The sequence below is a fragment of the Anabrus simplex genome, chromosome 3 (genome assembly GCF_040414725.1).
Source record: "Anabrus simplex isolate iqAnaSimp1 chromosome 3, ASM4041472v1, whole genome shotgun sequence".
Classification (NCBI taxonomy): Eukaryota; Metazoa; Arthropoda; class Insecta; order Orthoptera; family Tettigoniidae; genus Anabrus; species Anabrus simplex.
The window spans coordinates 470,613,718-470,636,015 of NC_090267.1; the positions used below are offsets into that span (position 1 = coordinate 470,613,718).

General features: G+C 39.2%; 1 protein-coding gene across 1 annotated transcript in view; it reads left to right on the plus strand.

Moving 5' to 3' along the window:
• Positions 1-22,298, plus strand: part of LOC136866867 (sodium-coupled monocarboxylate transporter 1) — a 100,476-nt gene that overhangs the window by 36,111 nt on the left and 42,067 nt on the right. The window contains exons 9-12 of the mRNA XM_068226876.1: positions 755-866; positions 8,024-8,133; positions 11,600-11,783; positions 12,605-12,691. Of these exons, the coding sequence (XP_068082977.1) occupies positions 755-866; positions 8,024-8,133; positions 11,600-11,783; positions 12,605-12,691 (493 nt within the window). The remainder of the gene's footprint in view (positions 1-754; positions 867-8,023; positions 8,134-11,599; positions 11,784-12,604; positions 12,692-22,298) is intronic.

The following is a 22,298-nucleotide window of genomic DNA, read 5'->3' on the forward strand; positions in this document are numbered from 1 at the left end:
AGTCTGCCAGTATGTCCACTGTCAGCTTCAGTAATGTAACAGCGTAACGTCCTGGTCACTGTACACTCAGTCTCTGTCATGTTCTAACACTACACAAGGGTGTGATGACATCATGCTGCAAACTTAAATTTAAAGTTCTTCGGTCTTTCAAAAATACTAATTAGAACACATTTAATACTATAACGTACCAGTAAAAGAACGTACACTATTAAACAAGCATGCATTTACCTGGCATTCACTCCTTAATACACAAACACATTATAACATGAAGAAGCAGCATACCCCTCTTCTCTCCACGGAACAGAGTTCATTCCCCACAGAATTTTCCACTCACCCCTCTGCTTAGCTACCAATACTGGGCAAGGAGACGCCCGCAGTCCCGAAGCAGTTGTTGAAGGTGACGGACAATTCATTGGCAGCTTAGTTAAGTACAGAAATATTCTTTTCACTTGGATTTTTGTCGCACCGACACACATAGGTGTTCGAAGGTAAAGCTCTAGCATTTACCTGGTGTGAAAGTGGGAAACCACGATATACGGTCTTCACAGCTGCGTGACCCTAATTGCAATGCCAGTTTCCTCGTTCCCGACTTGCCCTACTTTTGTAATACTAGTTACCTTCTTGATGAGTTCTCTTGAAGAAATAGGCTTTTTAATAAGGATTGTATTACTCAAATTGAATGGGTGACACGCACAGACAAACTTCCTGTTCTTTATAATATCGGTGTAGATGGTAAACTCGTATATCATTTCAGAGCTGCGTGGATCTCTAACATCTGCGGAAGAATTCTTTGTAATCTTGTCGCCGTGTACGTTGGTTTGTTGATGTACGCAACCTTCTACGATTGTGATCCAATTACAACTAAGGTAAGAAAAACTTCAGTTCATACCCATACTATCTACAGTGTATATATTTGAAATAAGAGTTTTGTCTGTACATTGCACAATATTTAAAAATTATTTTATTTCTGTATCGTTCGCGTCCACAGTAACAAGGAAATACACTTTTCATTTGCCGCAATGTCTCTCTGTCCTTCTGTCTATCCGTCTGTTCGTCTGTCTGTCCGTCCGTATGAATTTATGTACGCGCATGATGAGAAAACGGCTGAAGGTTATTTAATGAAAATCGCTATGTTTAGTCTGGGAATAAGGAACTACAGTCTACGCTATAAATAATTTCATAATATGCTTTAATATCACGGAGTCGGAAGAAAACTAACTGTGAAGGCCTACAATATATAGAGCGTTCCAACCTTAAATTGCAGTACAGCAGTAATGGGATAATTCCGTCTCTTTCCTGCTCCCATGTTTCGCGGGTAGCGCTGTCCTACTCTAATGCAGCGGGTTTGCCAAACATCCGTGAATCAGTATGTTATCGGTTAAAATGGGTGAATATCGTGTTATTTACAGACTTTCAAGGCGCATTTGATGCCGTTAACAAACAAAATGCAAAAAAATAATTTAGTGTTCAAATGCTAATATAATGGAAAGTTTCGCCAAATGCAAAATCTTCATTGCATAGAACTTATCATGCCATAACTCCTATTATATATTCATTCTTTTCCTAATTTCCTCACTGCTGGTAAAGAAACATTTCAGCTCGATGTAGATAAGTTTATTTTTAAATTTAAATGTTAACAAAATGCAGTATGTGCTATATTTTCAGTCATGTTCAGGGAATTTCATGTGTAGGCACGAAAAAGTCAGTCGCTGGCCAGCGTCTTCCCAATTGAATTTGCATGGGGGGGGGGGTCAAAGCAAGGCAAATGGTCTTCAGATATGGAAGTTATTTTTAAAACAATCCCGAAGTTTCTATCTTGCTTAGTTATTAATTTGTGACAGGAAGAATATCTCCTTGAATTTTGGTTTCGCGCGTGACTCGGCTGGCTGGCTGGCTGGCTGGCTGAAGTACCGGTAGTGATCTCCCAAACATGCGCTTTTAACATTTCCAGACAGTCGCATGCAGTGCAGTGCTCATTTCGTCAGTAGTACGTATAATAGTGATTAAATACCTATCAGTGACATATGTACAATTCTTGAGGGAAAGTGTATTTCGTTTGTGTGGTTCGTGAGTTCGTGCTCGTGCGTGGGGATCTAATTTCGAAGAAAATGTGCAGAAGGATCATGACGTGGTTAAAGCAAAGCAAACACTCTTCGAATATAGAAGTTATTTTAAAATCGTACCTCAAGTCCCTATCTCGTTATCTCTTAATTTATGACAGGGAGAACGTCTCGTTTGTTTACGTTTCACGAGTGACTCGGCTGGCTGAGCTTTTAAATATACTGGCGGCCGTGTGCAGTGGTGTTAATTTAATCAGTATTATAAGATTGATTAAATAAATATCAGTGATGTATATATATAATATTTAATGGCGTGTGGCCTCCGAAGAGGCCGAGTGCATATCTTTCCAGTGTTGACGTCGCATAGGCGACCTGCGCGTCTATAAGAATGGGGCCCCTACCTGTGATGAATTTTTAATGCTGACGACGGCACACACACACCCAGTCCCCGAGCCATTGAAATTAACCAATGAAGGTTAAAATCCCCGACCCGGCCGGGAATCGAACCCGGGGTCCTCTGGACCAAAGGCTAGTACGCTAACCTTTTAGCCATGGAGCCGGACAAGATCAGTGATAAATGTATAGTTCTTGAGGACAAGTGGATTGTGTTTGTGTAGTCTGTGTAGTTGTCAGTTCGTGCTCGTATATATAGTTCTTAGTTCGAAGAAAAAGTGCAGAAGAATGTATAATGGATCGTCAAATTAAACAGAAGTCTTTCGTAGGTAAACTCAGGGGAATAGAACGCAATATTATAATGAGTGTCCTGAATTATTTTTTAAAGACTATGAATAGGAGCAGCGCAATCAGTGAAACAGCTAAAGCTACAGGTTGTTCCGAAAGAACGATCTATGCTATAAGGAAGGAACACACACATGGTCCCTTGCGAACTCTCGAAAAAAAACAAAGGAGAAGGACGACAGAAAAATTAAGTATGATGAAATTGTTAGAAGTAGATGCGTCGGGTGGTTCACTCTCTTTTATTTGCTAACATACCACAGACATTGAACGTGATTTTGAGTCGCGTAAATGGAGAAGATTCTTTGCCACGATTTTCCAAAACTACGTTGTATCGCTTCTTACATGATATAGGCTTCCGTTATTTAAGACGGGGTAATAAAGCAGCTTACACTGAAACCGATGAAATTATTAATTGGAGGCACAGATATATCAGGGAGATAAAACGTTTGAGGGCACAAAATAAAGCTATAATTTACACAGATGAAACGTGGGTAAATATTGGGCAGACAGTGACAAAGGAATGGAAGGATACGACAGTGAAAAGTGCACGGCAGGCCGCTTTTGAAGATTTGAGTTCGGGACTTAGGCCACCGAAAAGCCGAGGACCGTGATTTGCCTTAGTCCACGCGAGTAATGAACATGGTTTTGTTCCAAATGCTGAACTAAAATTTTTATGCCATGAAAACATTAGACAAATGGGCAAATTACGTGAACGAAGCTAAGAAAAATGAAAGAGTTTTGTGGAAAGCAGACGAATTACAGGACAATGTCGACGATGAAAATTTTTAATACGACTTCCTTCATCGTCCGGATCATCCTCAAGTTCATCTCCCGAACCCGTTTCATCCAAAGCGGGAACATCAGGCTTTGCAGAAATGTTAGAAGGTGTACGTCCAATGTCTGAGAGCAACGCCAGTGATTAAGCTATGTTGTATTTATTTTATCATCCTAGAAATATTAATTTATGAATGAATCAACTTAAAATTACAAAATTACAAACGAAAAATGTGGAACTGTGACGCCCTGTTTGAGTCACACTCGAGCGTGATCTTCACGAGTCGATTTCGCAACAGCGCGCTCCATCTACGTTGTACTACAATTTAAGGTTGGAACGCTCTATAGAAAGTTCAAAAAATTGATCAACAGAAACGTTACATTGACCATTGTTTATTGTGATGTGATTTGTGTCTTCTGCTTCCACTCATCACCGATAGATACCGAGTATAACAGCCTGCCTGAATATTGGCGGAAAGTAGCTGGGGAGTTAGATCTCTCCCTTCTTTAGCGTGCCATTCCTCTGGTTCATACAATTTATCATACTACTGGTAAGTAACACATTGGTTCATCATAGCATACCAGCTATTCAATCCGTACTCTGAGGCACTGATTAGAATGAGCAGAGTGCACATTTAACGGAATAATGGCTGAGGATTGTTCAGGGTTGTTTGCAGCATGGTTATTCCAGCTCTGGAACATTCGACTGTAGATCGGCAGAGTATTGCTGTTCATTAAAAGTGAGAAAATGTGCGGTTTTTCATTAGATCGAGTAGTTTGTCTGATAACATTGCTTTTAATCGCTAACATTTTACTGACGTTTTATAATGTCCTATGTTGACTTCAGGTGGTGAAAACACAAAAAACAGTTTTCTGAGAATTCCGTTGCGAAGCACGGGTACATCACCTAGTTCTACAATATTGGAAAAGTTGAGAATTTTCTCGTGACAAAGTCTTACACCTCAGGCCTTCCTGCACAGAACGTTGAAGTTAAAAAAATTGTAACTGCGTAATAATAAGTAACAATGAATAGGCCTTCGTGCAATATAAGTAAGTCACTCGCTACAAAACTCTGTCATTAAGATTGTCGCCTGAGAACACCAATATGAATGGAATGTTTTCCGGTTTGCATATATTGTGCTGAAAACCATGCACAGGGAAGCGATTCACTGTACGACGAAGTTCATACGGTTGTCATCATAGCAGTACTGGTGCAAAATTCACTCCATATCTGTTCCTTCTTCTCCTTGAGTTCTTGTATCCTAGATGGTAGAATTAAGCCTGATACATAGCACCGATCTTCTAAGAAAAATGTCTCTCTGGCATCTTCTAAGAGAAAGGTCTCTCTGACGACCTCATATATAAGTCGTGAAGGTGAATATCGTGAGATGCATCAGGTTTTTAACATAAACATGACTTATGCCCGGGGGTCATCCGAATATTTGTGTAACATGACGCGACAAAATTTATGACGGAATTGTAACCAAAGCAACCGTGCCGGCAGTGATGAAAGTTATGGATGGATGGTCAGAGAATGTTACCTAGCAACCGTGCAGGCTATATCTTATGGCTGATGGTCAACAACCGTTGATCGAAGGCCATGACAGGGAGACATATCGTCGTTGCCGGGACAAAACCTCCTATGTGATAATTTTTTGGAGACATACTGACCCGCAGCACATATATTATGAAGAGCGAAAACGCCTTGGCAACATTCACACAGTATTGCACCTTAGATGATAGAACCTTACCAGTCAACGTTCTAAGCTAAAATATTTCACATAGGAGGTTTTGTCCCGGCAACGATGATATATTTTATCAAAGAGTCCTCGTCTCATCATATTACTCTAGATACCTGGACATTTGTTGCGTGTTGTTCCACAGGCCCTGAGTTAGATTCCCCCCTTTCGATTCGCTCCATCCTCCACGTGTCGACTCCAAATTTCATACAAATGTCTCTCGAAAACGATTCGTTAGATGCAAATAAATGAATCGTTGTGAATTTGAGTTTCATTTATTGATAACTTTACGATCATTTAATTTCCCCAAAGGGAAGATTGACACCATTTATTTCTATCATTCATATGATCATTTTGGTTGATGTTGAACTCTTGTGCCATTAACACTTCATCATCTGCAATTGCAAGACTGCTATAATAGTACTAATAATGATAATATTAATAACAATAATAATACACTTTTCTTGTGGCCTCCGAGAAGGCCTAGTGCAGGTCTTTGATTTGAGCCCATAGGCGTAAGCAGTAGAAGAAGAAATAATAAAAAAGCTGTTGTAGAAGATGGTATCTTAAAAATGGAGAGAGCTTACGGAAAGACTAGAAACATTTACAACAAGAAATGCATCTGATGGAATGCCAAAATAAGGCATTAAAACACTGTAGTAAAAACCGAATGCCTGTATGCCAGCGAATGCCTCTCGATGAATTACAATTTTGGGAACCTAGAGATCCTAGAAATAATAATAATACCGAAAATCATGGGTCAAATCCAGACTGAATCAGGCTGGAAACTTCAGAACAACAACGAAGTCGACAAAAATGTTGAGAAAAAATTCAGAGACCATGAAGAAAGAGAAGGTTATCAATTCTCGGACATTTGTACAGAATGGACAAAGCCAGACAAACTAAAAAGTTATTCGACTACCTGAGGAACAACAAGACAACGACGGCATAGATTAAGGAAGTAAGTAAAGATATAGAGAAGTCCAACATCCAGGAAGTTAAGATGTTAGACAGGAAAACATCTCGGGGCATAATTCAAAAATTGGAAGGTCTTCAAGTTGAAAAAAATGCAAATACGGAACGAACCTGGACGGATGAACAGAAGAAACAGCATGGCGGCCATATCTTTTTTTTTTTTTTTTTTGCTGGTTGCTTTACGTCGCACCGACACAGATAGGTCTTATGGCGACGATGGGACAGGGAAGGGCTAGGAGTGGGAAGGAAACGACCGTGGCCTTAATTTTAGGTACAGCCCCAGCATTTGCCTGGTGTGAAAATGGGAAACCACGGAAAACCATCTTCAGGGCTGCCGACAGTGGGGTTCGAACCCACTATCTCCCGAATACTGGATACTGGCCGCACTTAAGCGCGTGCAGCTATGGAGCTCGGTGGCGGCCATATCAAGGAATACTGGAGGAAGAGGAAACTTCAGACAAAGAAAAATGGAATTGTAGCCTAATCTTCGGTGGCCGTTCGCACATAAAAAAGAAATAATAATAACTTTCCGTGCTATTAGCGTCGCGTTCCCTTCCTTGCGTCGCCGAACACCTTCGATCTGAAAGTGCGACGTTGAACTACTAGCAAAAATATATATGTAGCCCTTCGTAACAGCCAGAAGTATTACCAGATGCTGAGTATTGAGATGTAGTCACTCATGAGATCTTTGTCGTTGACAACAGGTCGTTTTAATCCAGGAACGTTTTTCGTAGTAGAGCTATGTGTGTTCTAAAACAATGGGTGCTATGTCAGCATTTTCCCACGGTTTTGGTGGGAAGTTTGAATGTTTGCATTTTTGGTGCGGTCATTGACACCTAGTCAATGACGTCGGGCTAATGACGTCATTATGATGTCAAGTCTTACGTACGTGAGCAGGCCTACCTCACGTAGTAAGGTTTTGATGTCATAATTACGTCTTAACCTAACTTGTAACCACGGACACTAACCTAACCTTATAGGGTTAAGTTAGAGAGACAGGTTTTGGTTTTCGAGTGGGTAGAGAGTGTCCTCCTTCCTCCGTGGGGGACACCTCCCAGCCCCTACCAAAATACGGGATGGGTGAGTGAGAGATTGTTCACTCACTCTCTCTCTCTCTCCCTCCTTAGAGATCCACCTCTTTGGTGGTCTTCTACCAAAAATATTGCCCGGTTTAGAGGCCGTTAGTCAAAGAAATCCACTAATGGTTAGAATATGTGAACATTTTAATCAAATTAGCTGTGAATTTTAATAATATTGATATTGCAATGCTAATTTGCGAATTTCTGTTTCACATTGGTTTAGACATAGCTGATTTGTGAAGTTTTTTATGGTTATTATTAAGGTGTCGTTACTAAATATTCCCCATATTTATATTCCCAAAACTGTACGTCACCCCATTGTAAGTTTTCTCTTATGAATAGAATATCTCCTGTTACCGCAGTCTTATTGCACTGATGCTATTAATAAAGGCACTTATTATCATTTTAAAAAATATGGTTATACACGAATCGCTTTGTTTGTGAGCGAGACAGACTCACTTTGTTTTATTTTCTTTGTTATGTTCCCGTTAACAACTTTTCCTTCTACCTTTTTAACTTTGTTAAAATTTTATGTTGTTTTTAAATGTTGTATATGCAGTGTTTAAATAAATAAATAAATAAAAATGCTCATACACCCTGCATTGTATGATTATCTCTGTTTCCTTCTGTTTTATCATGATGGATGTGATTATTTCAGGTTGCTAAAGGCAGGGATCAAATCGTACCTTTATTTGTGATGAAAACCCTCGGGCAGTATCCTGGTCTGCCGGGTATTTTCGTAGCAGGAGTCTTCAGCGCAGCCCTCAGGTAGGTACTGCATTCACGAGCATATATCTACCTAGTTGTAATTTTGCTGCGTTTTGTAAATTTTGCAATTTACATCGGGTATTCACCACATTTCATGATTTCATTTACGTTTCCAAAATCGAGATTATTCTGAAATTTTTAACATTTTGGTGTCATAGTTTCAGATTTATAACTCATTTTATTAACATAATTTAAATAATTTCAAAATACCCCTTGTGTACCATTTTTTGAGGGTTTTCTTACATTTTGCTTTATGTCGCACCGACGCAGATAGGTCTTATGGCGACGACGGGAAAGGAAATATCTAGGAGTGGCAGGGAAGCGGCCTGGCTTTAATTAAGATACAGCCCCAAAATTTGTCACGAGTGAAAATGCGAAACCACGGAAAACCCTCTTGAAGCTGGCCTACATGGGATTCTAACCCACTATCTCCTAATACAAGCTGATAGCTACGTAACGCAAACCATGCAGTCACTTGCTCACATTTGAGTTTTGAATTTGAAACCTTTTGGTGGTTCCTAGGCGGATGTGTATTATTTCGGGAGTTATTATTTAAACAACTACATTATTGATGTTATTAAAATACCTTTTTTCTCACCATTTTGTATTATTTTTAGTCATTCTAAAATGTTCATATTTAATTTTGACTCAATACATCTGTCAGATATCATTATTTTTCAAAGCGGATTGCTCCAAGGCATGAAGCTGTCAGTGTCACCAGCAAGCAACGTTCACAAGAATTACCCGGTGTTCGATAAATATAGAAGTCTATCGACAAGACATGTAATATAGATGAGTCTGTCAATTACACGGCAGAGATTTTGTATAACTTGGGAGTCACCTGGAATACGTTCGATCATCTTGGTGCAGACGACTGTGGTACCAATGATCCTTCTGCAAAGGAACACCACACTCAGTCAGTAAACGGTTGCCGAATATTACTGAAGCAACAATCACGACTGGAGATGCCGCGAGCGAAGAAGTATTCATTCTTCGGATTCAAAACATCCCTCCAGATATACCTTTCGATTTGGACGTCTGCAGTTCCTTGTTTCGCTGTGTGCATCAACAAGGCACAAGGACAATCGCTTAAAGATTCGAATTTCGGAAATGTTGCTTCTACCATTGCCAACTGTACGTGAATTTTTGAAGAGTTGGAAAGGAAATCACACTGTGAAATTGAGTACCAAATGGAGGACGCTTAATATAGCATATCCGAAAGCTCCATAAGGAATGATTTTTAATATAACATATGATCTTTTAAATTTTTTTAATTATCATTTGTATCATCAATCAACCGGATATCTTTAGGATTGAAATTAACAATATTATTAAAAATAAAATAATGTATTCCGTGCAATTTATTACAGATGACTGTGTATGTTAATAAATATATTTTCATTTTGTTTGTAAATGAATTACTTAAAAACATGTGAGGTTGAGTTAATAAACGCAAGCGTAGCCGCGGGTACGTGCTAGTTTGACACAAAATTGTTCTATGGTAAACCGAAAAGTTAGAGCTGGCAAACCTCAAATTTAACAGACTAATATTTTACTAATATATTTCTGCTGGCGAGATATAGTGCTTACAGTGCACTAGGTCTCCTGGTAAGAACTAGAACATTTACCGATCTGTATCAATCTAATGTCCGGCTTTGACAGTATCAAAGTGACTGAGCAATGCTAAAAATGCAGTCTGTCCCTAATTTGAATAATGTGAAAACGTCGCTCGTGGTGTGGGTTGCTGCGTGTATTTCAGTTGCTTAACAGAGTGATATGCGATAGCAACTTCTGGCTCGTTGAGGAAAGCAACAGGGAACTATCTCACTCCTCATTTTCCTAGTACACTCCTTCAGTGAGTCCTATGCCATTTATTGCAGGTGATGACATAGCTCTTGAGGATTTAAGCAGATTATGATATGAGTGGTCAACATACACATACATGCATTCATTCATTTAGATTGCCAATATTACATCAAGAATGTAAGGATGATCCATAACTGACCTTCCTCCTCGCAATCTGCAATATTAGGTTGTCTATCAGATTGCACTTACCTGAAAAGAAAAAAATACATATTATTAGATTTTTTTTATTAGATTATTATTCATATTGAACAGATAAATATTTTTTCCAAGGTTCATTACGTCGCACTGACACAGATAGGTCTTATGGCGATGATGGGATAGGAAAATGCTAGGAGGGGGAAGTATGCCGCCGTGGCCCTAATTAAGATACAGACAGAGCATTTGCCTGGTTCTAAAGTGGGAAATGACGGAAAACCATCTTCAGAGATGCCGACAGTGAGGTTCAAACCCAGACTCTGGATTTCGAGCTTACAGCTCTGCGCTCATAACCGCAAGGCCAACCCAGGAGATAAAATAACATGGCAGTTTCTTATACATAAATGTGGATAGATTTTGATCTATAACATCTGAATTGCATGAAAAAATCTGGGTTTCACTACATTTTAACAGAAATATTGTCAACTTGTAATTTTGCCACATGAAAGCATTATTCATGTCTTTCACTAAAACAAGCATCAAACGTAGTTGATTGTAATATAACACCAAGTGTTATCTAACGAGGTACGCCTACGACTGCAGTAATGATATTTATCTTCAAATATATAATTAATTTAAAGAAGAAACTACATACAGTACTGCAGAGGATACTGGACGAGAATTATAATTTAATAACATCGGATTAGATATTTTCATTTTTCTTCATGAAGATGTGATAATTGTCATTTAGCGTTTTATATGATGATCGGTCGAGCTTAAGATGAAACAATGGGCGTATCAGCCTCTACTTCCCACATTCTGATTTTATCCATGACAAAACCTTCCAATGCCGAAACTGTGACATTTCGAAGCAAATAAAGTTGCAATGACGGCTAAGTCTCACCTTAAAATAAATATCTTATACAAGTGATTGTTCAACAAATATTCATTCCAATATTCTTCAAGAAATACTAATTCCAATGGTAACATAACATTAAATGCATATCTAGACCAGGAAAAACCGACCTCGACAGCTGCAGTCGCTTAGGTGCGGCCAGTATGCTGTATCTACTGTCAGCAGCCCTGAAGATGGTTTCCCGTGGTTTCCCATTTTCACACCAGGTAAATGCTGGGGCTGTGGATTGAATAAGCCCAGGGTAGCTTCCGTCCAACTCCCTAGTCTCTCTTATGCCATCGTCGCTATAAGACCTATCTGTGACGGTGCGACGTATATCAACTTGCCAGAAAAAAGACCAGGAAATTGTCCCAAATCTAAACATGTTAAACAAAATAACTTTGTCGCGTATTTGCAGAAATGTTACAAGTAACTTATTTTATAATCTAGTGCATGGCCATTAATAAAACATAATAATTGTTTATTTAGCATGTAGATTTATAATCTATTTTATAGAAAGATTTTCGCTATGCTGTAAAATGTATATGACTTATATAAGTGTGCTTTTAGCACAGTCTCTTCGGCACTGAATGCAATGTCTGCAGTGGTATTGGAAGATTTCTGCAAGACACTTATCAAGAAACCTTTGACGGAGAGACAGAAAATCATTATAATGAAGAGTGTGGTGATTATATTCGGCGTATTTGCAGGATCACTTGCGATCTTCATGGACAGGCTTGGTACAGTACTTCAGGTGACTCAATATTATTCTAATAAATTAATATATTTCATATATTCCTTGTTAATATTATAATATTTGCATAATACCGAATTCCAAAGAGCACAGTCTTAAAGGCACTCATTTCCACACAAGTGTCCGCAAGTATGAATGTAAAGGGCACTTGGTCATGTGTCGTGAATATAGGGATACTGAATCAAATTGCTGAGAGCAGTACAATTTGGCTAGACATGTTGACGTGACTAACATAGTGCACATAATTACGGAACATGAGTGGTCTGCTCTTCCTGCATAGACAGTGATTGTTCAATGGAATATTCACGAGCACGTGGATGATTCAATACAATACACTGTGCAAAATCATGAATGGCATTGTAGAAGGCTCAAAGAAAGACTATGTGATTATTGTCCTTACAATTCGTCATTATGAAAAATTTTGATATGTATGCTACTAATAGGCTATACGTGTATTTGGTCAGGTCGAACCAAAAATGGCTAATCGGATACAGGAGGGTCCCAACCCTCAGATTTTGTCTCTCATGGTCGATGACCTACCAATTTAGCTATTTTGGCGACCTGTGTATTCTACAGCTGTGCTCCCATTGCCTACTACTTTTATAGCTAGTATCTTGGAGAAGCCAGTAGAAATGACTGTGCAACAATAATTCATTTGGTAGACATCGGCCACATACAATTGGAAAATTGTGGGTTGAAGTCCCAGCGCTATCGTGTTGGTCCTTCTTGCTCTGCATTTACCAACAATTTTGCGCGTACTACATGTTCTCGATAGTATGTAATAAATTGATTGCCTACTTGAATAAACCTCATTTTTCCAGATGACCCTGACCATTGGAACGATCATCGACGGTCCATCACTTGGAATGTTCGTTATGGGATTATTCCTGCCGTGGGTTAAGATACAGGTAATTAACTGTATTAATTTACGAGTTATACTAAAATTTAATTGATTACATATCATTATGTTCTGAAATTTACTTAGGTGCGAAATAATTTATGGTAGTACAGAATAAGAAGAAGATATTTAAGGGATATTGTACCCTAGAAATTTTGGGTGGTACCGGTACGAAGCGGGACCCAAAAATAAGCGGACACCTTTTTCTGAACATAGAAAATGAATTTATTTCGAATTGCAAACGTTAGCACTATTGAACTATTATCCACTAGCTTTCATACATTAATTCAAACATTTTTACCACTTCGTGAAACACATTAATTATGGGAAAGTCACAGGAACAACATACCACATAAAACTATTTCTTACATGCAATCTTGTATGAATGACGTTTCCCACTAATGTTAAGTCTGCTAATTTTCCTGAGCCATTTTATGGAGAACTACTTAATGCAACTTAATAAAACTTTTGCAGGTTACTTATACATTCTCCATACAATTACTCCTCTAGTTTGATTAAAGTATATATCGTTATAGCCGGGACAAAACTCCCCATGTGATAATATTTTTGGAGATATACTGACCCGCAGCACATATATTATTGAGAGCGAGAATGTCTTGATAATATTCACACAATATTGCACCTTAGATGACAGGAACTTACCGGCCAAATTTCTAAGTTAAAATATTTCACATAGGAAATTTTGTCCCGGCAGCGACGATATTCTAGGAGTTGAAGTAGAAATTTGTATCTGATGTATTTGATTTTACAAATTTGTTGTTAATTTTTGACGAATTTCGTGCAAATATTCAGGATACATCTATCATTCTAGAAGTGTAGTACCATAGGGGTATTATAAATAAACTGTGGAAAACTCAAGAGTCCATCTTTAATATTTCCTGAAAAAATGGTTTATTTGTTTGAAAAAGTAAATTGGAAAAACGAATATATTGGTTCAATCTAGTCAATACCTATAAATTTATATACAATTCAGAATTATAAAAACATCGTCTTAGAACAACAGGGAATGTTTAGGTTCAATAAGCCCATCTTCAGCTGTTAATAATAACTTAATATATTAAAAGTGAAGGAACATGAATAAAATTTACATTCATCTTATAAATAAAGTTGTTCATGTCTGTTTGTTTGTTCCACCATCTCGTCGAAACGGCTGGATAGATCTCAACCAAACTTCATATATAGAGCATACTCATCGCGGGGAAGGTTTTGATATGCATATCATTTCAAAATCTTTGAAAAGACGGGGGTTTTATAGGAAAACCACAACGGTTTTATACTATTATAGGCAAAATATCGAATTTGTCGTATAAGGACGAGACAAAGCTCAATTTAATCCTCTTGACGCAAAGAACAAAACTCGATAAGCCCTACGGGCCCGAAAACCATGTCTTAAGGCCCTTAAACCAACCACACTACCCCTGCTCTAGAAATGAACTACCGTAACCATGGCAACGTCAGATCCAGGATTCTAGAGCAGTGAGATTATGTATGTACGTTTGGGCATAGCTGCTAACCAAAATTGGTACACATAAGACTTAATATCTCGAAAAAATATACTGTTGTGTAAGGCACTCACAGGACTCCTTTGGGCGGGGATGGAAAGGGAGTGAAGTACGAGTATAAAAATCTTACTATATATAGAAATGGAAGTGTGTGTGTAAATGACACATCTCCTCCTAAACCACTGGAGCAATTTCAACCAAACTTGGTACACGTATTACTTACTATCGGGAGATGATCACTGTGGGGGGTAAGCCATCCCTACCGCCCTTAAGGGAGAGGGTCCGGGGTGGGATAGTTTCAATAATAATCGAGAATAGTGTCGAATTCATAGTTTTCGGGGTCGCTGATTTGAAAAGTAATACCCTAGAATTTTTTTAATTCCAGTCCCCTTTTAGGTGGGGAGCAAAGGGGGGGGGTGATATATAGAATTAAGTGAAAACAGTTTCGAATCCATAGATTTCAGGGTCTCTGAGATGAATAGTATTACTCCGGATTTTTTGCAAGTCCAAGTGGGGAGCGGAGGGGGTGAGATATAAAATTAATCGAAAAACTACATATAAAAATATTATCTTCTTCTTCTTGCTATATATAAATTGTTGTATGCGTATGCGTGGGTGTGTGGGTGTGGGTGTGTAAATGACACATCACCTCCTAAACCACTGGAGCAATTTCACCAAACTTGGTACACTTATCAATTATTATCAGGAGACAAACCGCGTGAAGGTAAGACATCCCTAGCACCCTTATGGGCAGGGGGCGAGGGGGGTGGTATAAAACTAATCTAGAATATTATCGAATCCACAGTTATCGTGTTGGATGAAATAATTAGTGACACTCCGAATTTTTTAAAATTCATGTTCAGCCCACTTTGGGGTGTGGGTGAGGGGGAGTGAGATATAAAAGTAATCGAAAACAGTGTCGAATCTACAGTTTTCTGGGTCACTGAGATGAACGGTGACAATCCAGATTTTATACCTCTTAGTGGTGGAGGGCGGGAGGGGGACAGTCTCATTGACAGTTGAAATCCTGTACATCGTATCAATAGTGCGACGGCTAAATACATATAGTTATCACTTATTAATTTTTGACAGGATCAAATACTTCCCAGTTGATTCGAGCTTCCATAAGGACGAAGTTTTACTCGAAAATTAAATAATCTAAAACTTGAAATCAAACACATCAAAATAATTTTAAAACTACATAATAGATCATAATATATCAATCTGCAAGTCAAAAAGGAATTCTATAAAAATTCACATCACACATAACTAACTGGTAATGCAAATATTAAAGGTAAACCATCTATATATATATATATATAAAAATGAATGTTTGTATGTTTGTAAATGACACATCTCCTCCTAAACCACCGGAGCAATTTCAATCAAATTTTGAACACTTACTATTTGCTATCCGGAGACGAGCACTGTGGGGGTAAGCCAGCTCTAGCCCCCTTAGGAGTAGGGGTTAAGGGGGTCAGGTAAAAAAATAATCGGAAATAGTGTCGAATCCATAGTTTTTGGGATCGCTGAGGTGAATAGTGACACTCCCGATTTTCTAAAAGTCAAATTTCTGCTCCCATTTGGGTGGGGGGCGAGGGTGGACTGATGATGGAAGTATGTGTGTAAATGATACATCTCCTCCTAAGCCACTGGGGCAATTTCAGTCAAATTTTGAACACATATTATTTGCTATCTGAAGACGAGCACTGTGGGGGTAAGCCACCACTAGCCCCCTTAGGGGTAGGGCGTTAGGGGGTTCAGGTAAAAACGTAATCGAACATAGTGTCGAATCCGTAGTTTTTCGGATCGCTGAGGTGAACAGTGACCTCCGGATTTTTTAAAAAGTCACATTTCTGCTCCCAACTAGGTGGGGGGCAAGGGGGAACTGATGTATAAAATTAAACGAAATAGCGCCGAATCCATACTTTTCGGGGTCGCTGAGATGAATAGTGACACTCCGGGTTTTTTAAAGTCCAAGTTCAGGCCCCTTTAGGGGGGTGAGCGGGGAGTGATATATAAATATAAACGAAAATGGATGTATGTATCAATGTGTGTAAATGACACATCTCCTCCTAAACCACCGGAGCAATTTCAATCAAATTTTTAACACTTATTATTTGCTATCCGGAGACGAGCACTGCGGGCGTAAGCCACCTCTAGCCCCCTTAGGAGTGGGGGGTTAGGGGGTTCAGGTAAAATAGTAATCGAAAATAGTGTCGAATCCTTAGTTTTTGGGGTCGCTGTGGTGAATAGTGACACTTCCGATTTTTTAAAAGTCAAACTTCTGTTCCCATTTGTGTGGGGGCCGAGGGGGGGACTGATGATGGATGGATGTGTGTAAATGACACATCTCTTCCTAAACCACTGGAGCAATTTCAATCAAATTTTGAAGACGAGCAGTGTGGGGGTAAGCCACCACTAGCCCCCTTAGGGGTGGAGGGTTAGGGGGTTCAGATAAAAACATAATAGAAAATAGTGTCAAATCCATAGTTTTTGGGGTCGCTGAGGTGAATAGTGGCATTCCCGATTTTTTAAAAGTCAAATTTTTGCTCCCATTTGGGTGGAGGGCGAGGGGGGCTGATGATGGATGTGTGCGTTCAAATGACACACTTCCTCCTAAACCACTGGAGCAATTTCAATCAAATTTTGAAACTTCTTCTTTGCCATCTGGAGACGAGCACTGTGGGAGTAAGCCACTTCTAGCCCACTTAGGGGCGGGGGTTAGCGGTGTCAGGAAAGAAATTTATCGAAAATAGTGTCGAATCCATAGTTTTTGGGGTCGCTGAGGTGAATAGTGACACTCCCGATTTTTAAAAAGTCAAATTTCTGCTCCCATTTGGGTGGAGGGCGAGGGGGGACTGATAATGGATGTATTTGTTCAAATGACACACCTCCTCCTAAACCACTGGAGCAATTTCAATCAAATTTTGAAACTACTTCCTTGCTATCTGGAGACGAGCACTGTGAGAGTAAGCCACTTCTAGCCCACTTAGGGGTGGGGGTTAGGGGTGTCAGGTAAAAAAGTAATCGAAAATAGTGTAGAATCCATAGTTTTTGGGGTCGCTGAGGTGAATAGTGGCACTCTGGATTTTTTAAAATCAAATTTCTGCTCGCATTTGGGTGGGGGGGGGGGGGGGGCAAGGAGGGACTGATTTATAAAATAAAACGAAAATAGTGTCGAATACATAGTTTACGGGGTCGTCGGGGTGATTTATACACTCCGGATTTTTAGTATCAGGACACAACCCATGTGGGGATAAGACACCCCAGGAAACCTTGGGGGCGGGGGGGCAAGGTTGTCAGATATACAAATTAACGAAATTAGTGTCGAATCCATACTTTTTGGGGTCGCTGATGAATAGTGACACTCCGGGTTTTTTTAAGTCCAAGTTCAGCCCCCTTTGGCGGTGAGGGGGGGTGATATATAAAAATAAACGGAAATAGTGTCGAATACATAGTTTTCGGGGTCGCCGAGGTGAATTGTACACTTCAGATTTTTTGTATCAGGAGATAAACCACTTGGGGGTAATACAGCACAGGAACCCTTAGGGGCGGGGGGTGAGGGGTCAGATATACATATTAAAGAAAATAGTGTTGAATCCATACTTTTCGGGGTCTCTGGGATGAATAGTGACACTCGGGATTTTTAGTATCGGGAGACAAACCACGTGGGGTAATACACCTCAAGAAACATTAGGGGCAAGGGGGCTCTGATACAAAAACCATCAAAAGTAGTGTTGAATCCATACTTTTCGTGGTCGCTGAGATGAATGGTCACACTCCGGATTTTTTTTTAGTCCAAGTTCTGTCCCCTTCGTGGTAGGGAGCGATGGGAGAGTGATATATGAAAATAATCGAAAAGAGTGTCGAATCCATAGTTGTCAGGGTCACTGAGATGAATAGTGAGATTCCGGATATTTTACAAGTTCATCCCCCTTTGGGGTGGGTGGCGAGAGGGGAGCGATATATAAAATTAATAGAAAATAATGTCGAATACATAGTTTTCGGGATCGCCGATGTGAATTGTACGCTTCGGATTTTTAGTATCAGGAGACAAACCACGTGGGGGTAGGACACCCCCTGAACGCTTAGGGGCGGGGAGGGGCGAGGGGCTGAGATATAAAAATCATCGAAAGTAGTGTCAAATCCATACTTTTCGGGGTCGCTGAGATGAAAATGGCACTCCGGAATTTTTTTAAGTTCAGCCCCTTTCGTGGTGGGTGGCAATTGGAGAGTGAGATATAAAAATAAACGAAAATAATGTTGAATCCATAATTGTCGGGGTCACTGAGATGAATGGTGAGACCCAGAATAATTTACAAGACCAAGTTCATCACCCTTTCTGGTGGGGGGTGAGGGGGATTCAGATTTTAAATTAATCGAAAATAGTGTCGAAGCCATAGTTTTCGGGGTCGGCTAGATGAATAGTAACATTCCCGATTTTTTAAAAGTCAATGTTTAACCCCCTTTAGGGGGTACGGGGAGTGAGATATAGTAATAATCGAATATGCTGCCTAATCCATAGTTTTCCGGGTCGCTGAGATGAATAGTAACATTCCGGATTTTTTAAGTCCAGCTTCAGCCCCCTTTGGCATTGAGGGTGAGAAAGGGTAAACAATATATGTTCAAGAATGCCCAAGTTAATAGACGTGTGTATGTTCCAGCATGACTTTCAAGTATGGCTTACTACCTGGAAAGCATATTGTGGGAGTAAGACGCCCCTAGAACCACTTCGGAAGCGGGTGAAATATATAATCCATATTAATAAATAGAAGTCAGTTTGGCGCGATCTATATATACTGTACTATACATATATAAATTAAGGCATAAAAATGAAAACAGACGTGAATTGATGAGACCATTCTAGGCATCCTAGAAACTTAAGACTTGGTACCAGACAAGCTGATGACTTCAGGATCCCTAGAAAATCCAAAATTATCAACATTCTCTGAGAGGGACACGTTGGGAGTTTCAAATCTGCATAAGAACACAGTCAGTGATATTTAACCAGAAGGATAACCTATAGGTTTCGTGGGCTTAAAAGTTTCCTGAAAGTCCTAATTTTTAACCCTTTCCCCATATCAAGATGGCAGCACAATCACCCAGAGGAGTTAGAAAATAGAAATTAGCAAAATTATAGCTTTTTGCCAGTAACCGATGGAAAATTTACGAGATGTTTAAGAAATTAATTTTTTTACCCCCCAAAAATATCGAAATATGGAGGCAATTTTAATGACGGTGCAGACCTTACTTCGAGGTATTTGGTGGCTAAACGGTAAGTCGTATCACAAAACGGATGGCACAATCTCAGTTCAATTTGGAGTAATTTACAACTTTGGTCCTATGACTTTTTGTCGTATCTCTATTCCTTATGATAAACTTGGCTCTATTTCTGGATTTACCTAAATTCTGCACTTTGTACACGTATAATTGATGGTTTGAGTCACTTATAGGAAAGATGGGATCATCAAATTGTACACGAACATTGGCCCACCCAGCCAAATTCTATGTTTGAAGCTATCGCATAAGTATCTGAAAAGTAACTCACTGTGTGAAAACCTTTCACAAATTTTACCCTATTCAACGTTTCTAAAATAATTTTGCCTTTAAATAGATGAGATACGAGGAAATATCATAGGGCCAGCCATTTAGATGGCTAAATGAGGCCCGAGTCGTCTTTTTATACAATCCGTTATTCAATACGAATGCACCGTTTAGCAGCAGTTATTCTGTAAATGAAGGTGAACATGCATATACTTCCGTATGTCTATCTACATTTATTAATTTAAGTCGATTTGTAGTTATCTAGAGAGGGGTGTGTCTTACATTGTAATTAATACTTTACAAATCAATAGTGATTCTCAGCAGGAGGGCGCCTTTTGTTGTAATCAGTACTCCCCGCATTGACTTTAACTAGCAACGCCTGTGTACAATTGTAATGCATAATTCCCTTCTTTATTTGACTAGCAGAAGGCAAGGGAGCGTGCATTTTTTAAAACTCTTTTACCTGATTCTCTTTATCATTAGTTATAGGTGCACCCTATTATAAACAAATTTACCCATCAAAATTTGACTGACGTTACGCATAGTGAATTGCGGCAGACAAGTGGACCTGTCGTTATCATCAAACTCTGCAACTCGCACTTTACATTGAAAACAACGTCTGCGGACCTCCCTATGCTATTTATCGGATAACGCCAAGAGACATGCAATTAATTATTTTTATTCACTTCATGTACAGCAATTTACTTCGATATCTGTATACACTGTAGAATGCCGTAGCGAAGCACGGGTACATTTGCTAGTATTATATAATTGTCAATACGGATCGAAATAAAATTTATTTCATGGGAAAGATTAGAACACAAGATCAATAGTACACTACCACATTACACATATTATACCAAGAATATCTTATGCATAACGTAAACAAGAATCACAAGTGTTATGGCAGTCCTAACAAATTATGCAGCAAGGTTTCCAATAAAATGTAAATAAAAACCAATGCCCTATGAAGCTAATTAAAATCATATTAAGTATATTTCCACTCAAAAGAATTTAATATATTTTACATCTAATTACTCACCAGATAATGTTTCTACATAGTAAAACAAAATTTTATAAATTTTCGTACATCTGATGTATTCCTGGAGTATTGCGTATGAATTCGCAGCCCTCCACAATACTGGCACTAAGAAAGTGAGCACCTTGTACCACGGTTCGATACACAAGAGCTTCCAGATGCACATATAAATTAAAATCCATTGGGTTCAGGGCCGAAGAGCGTGGAGGCCAAGGAAGCGTTTGTGGATCCATGGCCAAGCAACGCATTTTCTTATTCAACGTGTGGGGAATGTGTCCTGAAAGTTTGTCCTTTAACTTATGTTTACACCCTGTCTGTGTAACAATTTTTTCACTCTTTCGAAACAGTTCTTTTCTTAAATTTGCTTTAAGTCGCACCGATACAGGTAGATCTTGCGCCAACGAAGGGACAGGAAAGTGGGAAGGATGAGGCATTGACCTTTATTAAGGTACAGCCTCCACATTTGTCTGGTGTTAAAATGGGAAACAACGAAAACTATCTTCAGGGCTGCCGACAGTGGGGTTCAAACCCACCATCTCACGAATACTAGCACACACCTCTTTCAAAAAACTAATTTTTTATTATTAAATACTGGAAGAAACCTGATAAATGGAACAATTGTTTAATAACACAATAAACCTCACAAAATATTTCGGTTAATTAAGAATGACATGCTTCATTCTTGAAAGAACATCATCAGATTCTATGAAATCACACAATTTTCTTCTGTAATGGATGAATATTCTGATCCAGTGTAAAATCATTTGTGTTAAAATTCTCCTTCCGATGTCATAAAAACGTGAAAAATATTGTTGAACTTACCGTACGTTACCACAAATAAAGACATCTATAAATAAATAAATAAATAAAGCTCTCCATATATTGTTACACTAAACCTCCTCTCAAACACCTGTGGGTGGGGACAGTAGAATAACACGTACGGTATCCCCTGCCTATCGTGAGATGCGACTAAAAGTGACCGCAGAGTGTGGCTTGGCGACCATGTAGCCCTTAGCCGAGTCCCGCATTGCTTCCATTAACTTGTGTCAGGCTCGTCGCTTTCATGCATCCTATCCGACAATCTTGGTCAACTCTTGTTGTTTTCTGACTCCGACGGTATTAGAGCATTAGAAGCCTAGGAAGGCTTTCATTTTCACGCTCTTCGTGGGCCTTGTCTTTCTTTGGCCGATACCTTCATTTTTAAAAATGTCCCACTCATTCAGTTTTGTCCCTCTGATTAGTGTTAATAGAGTACTGTTAGCCAGTTGTTCTTCCTTTTAAAACAATAATCACCACCACCATTTCTCCTCTCAGCTGCCCAAAATAGGTGGTCGGTGTTGCAATGTAATTCTGATCGGATAGAATATTTGCTTTAAGTCACTCCGACAGGGATGGGTTTTATAGTGGCAATCGGATAGGAGCGGGAAGGAAGCGGACGTGACAGCATTTTCCTTTAGCAAAAATGTGAAACTACGGAAAAAGGAAAACTATTTTCAGCGATTCCACCA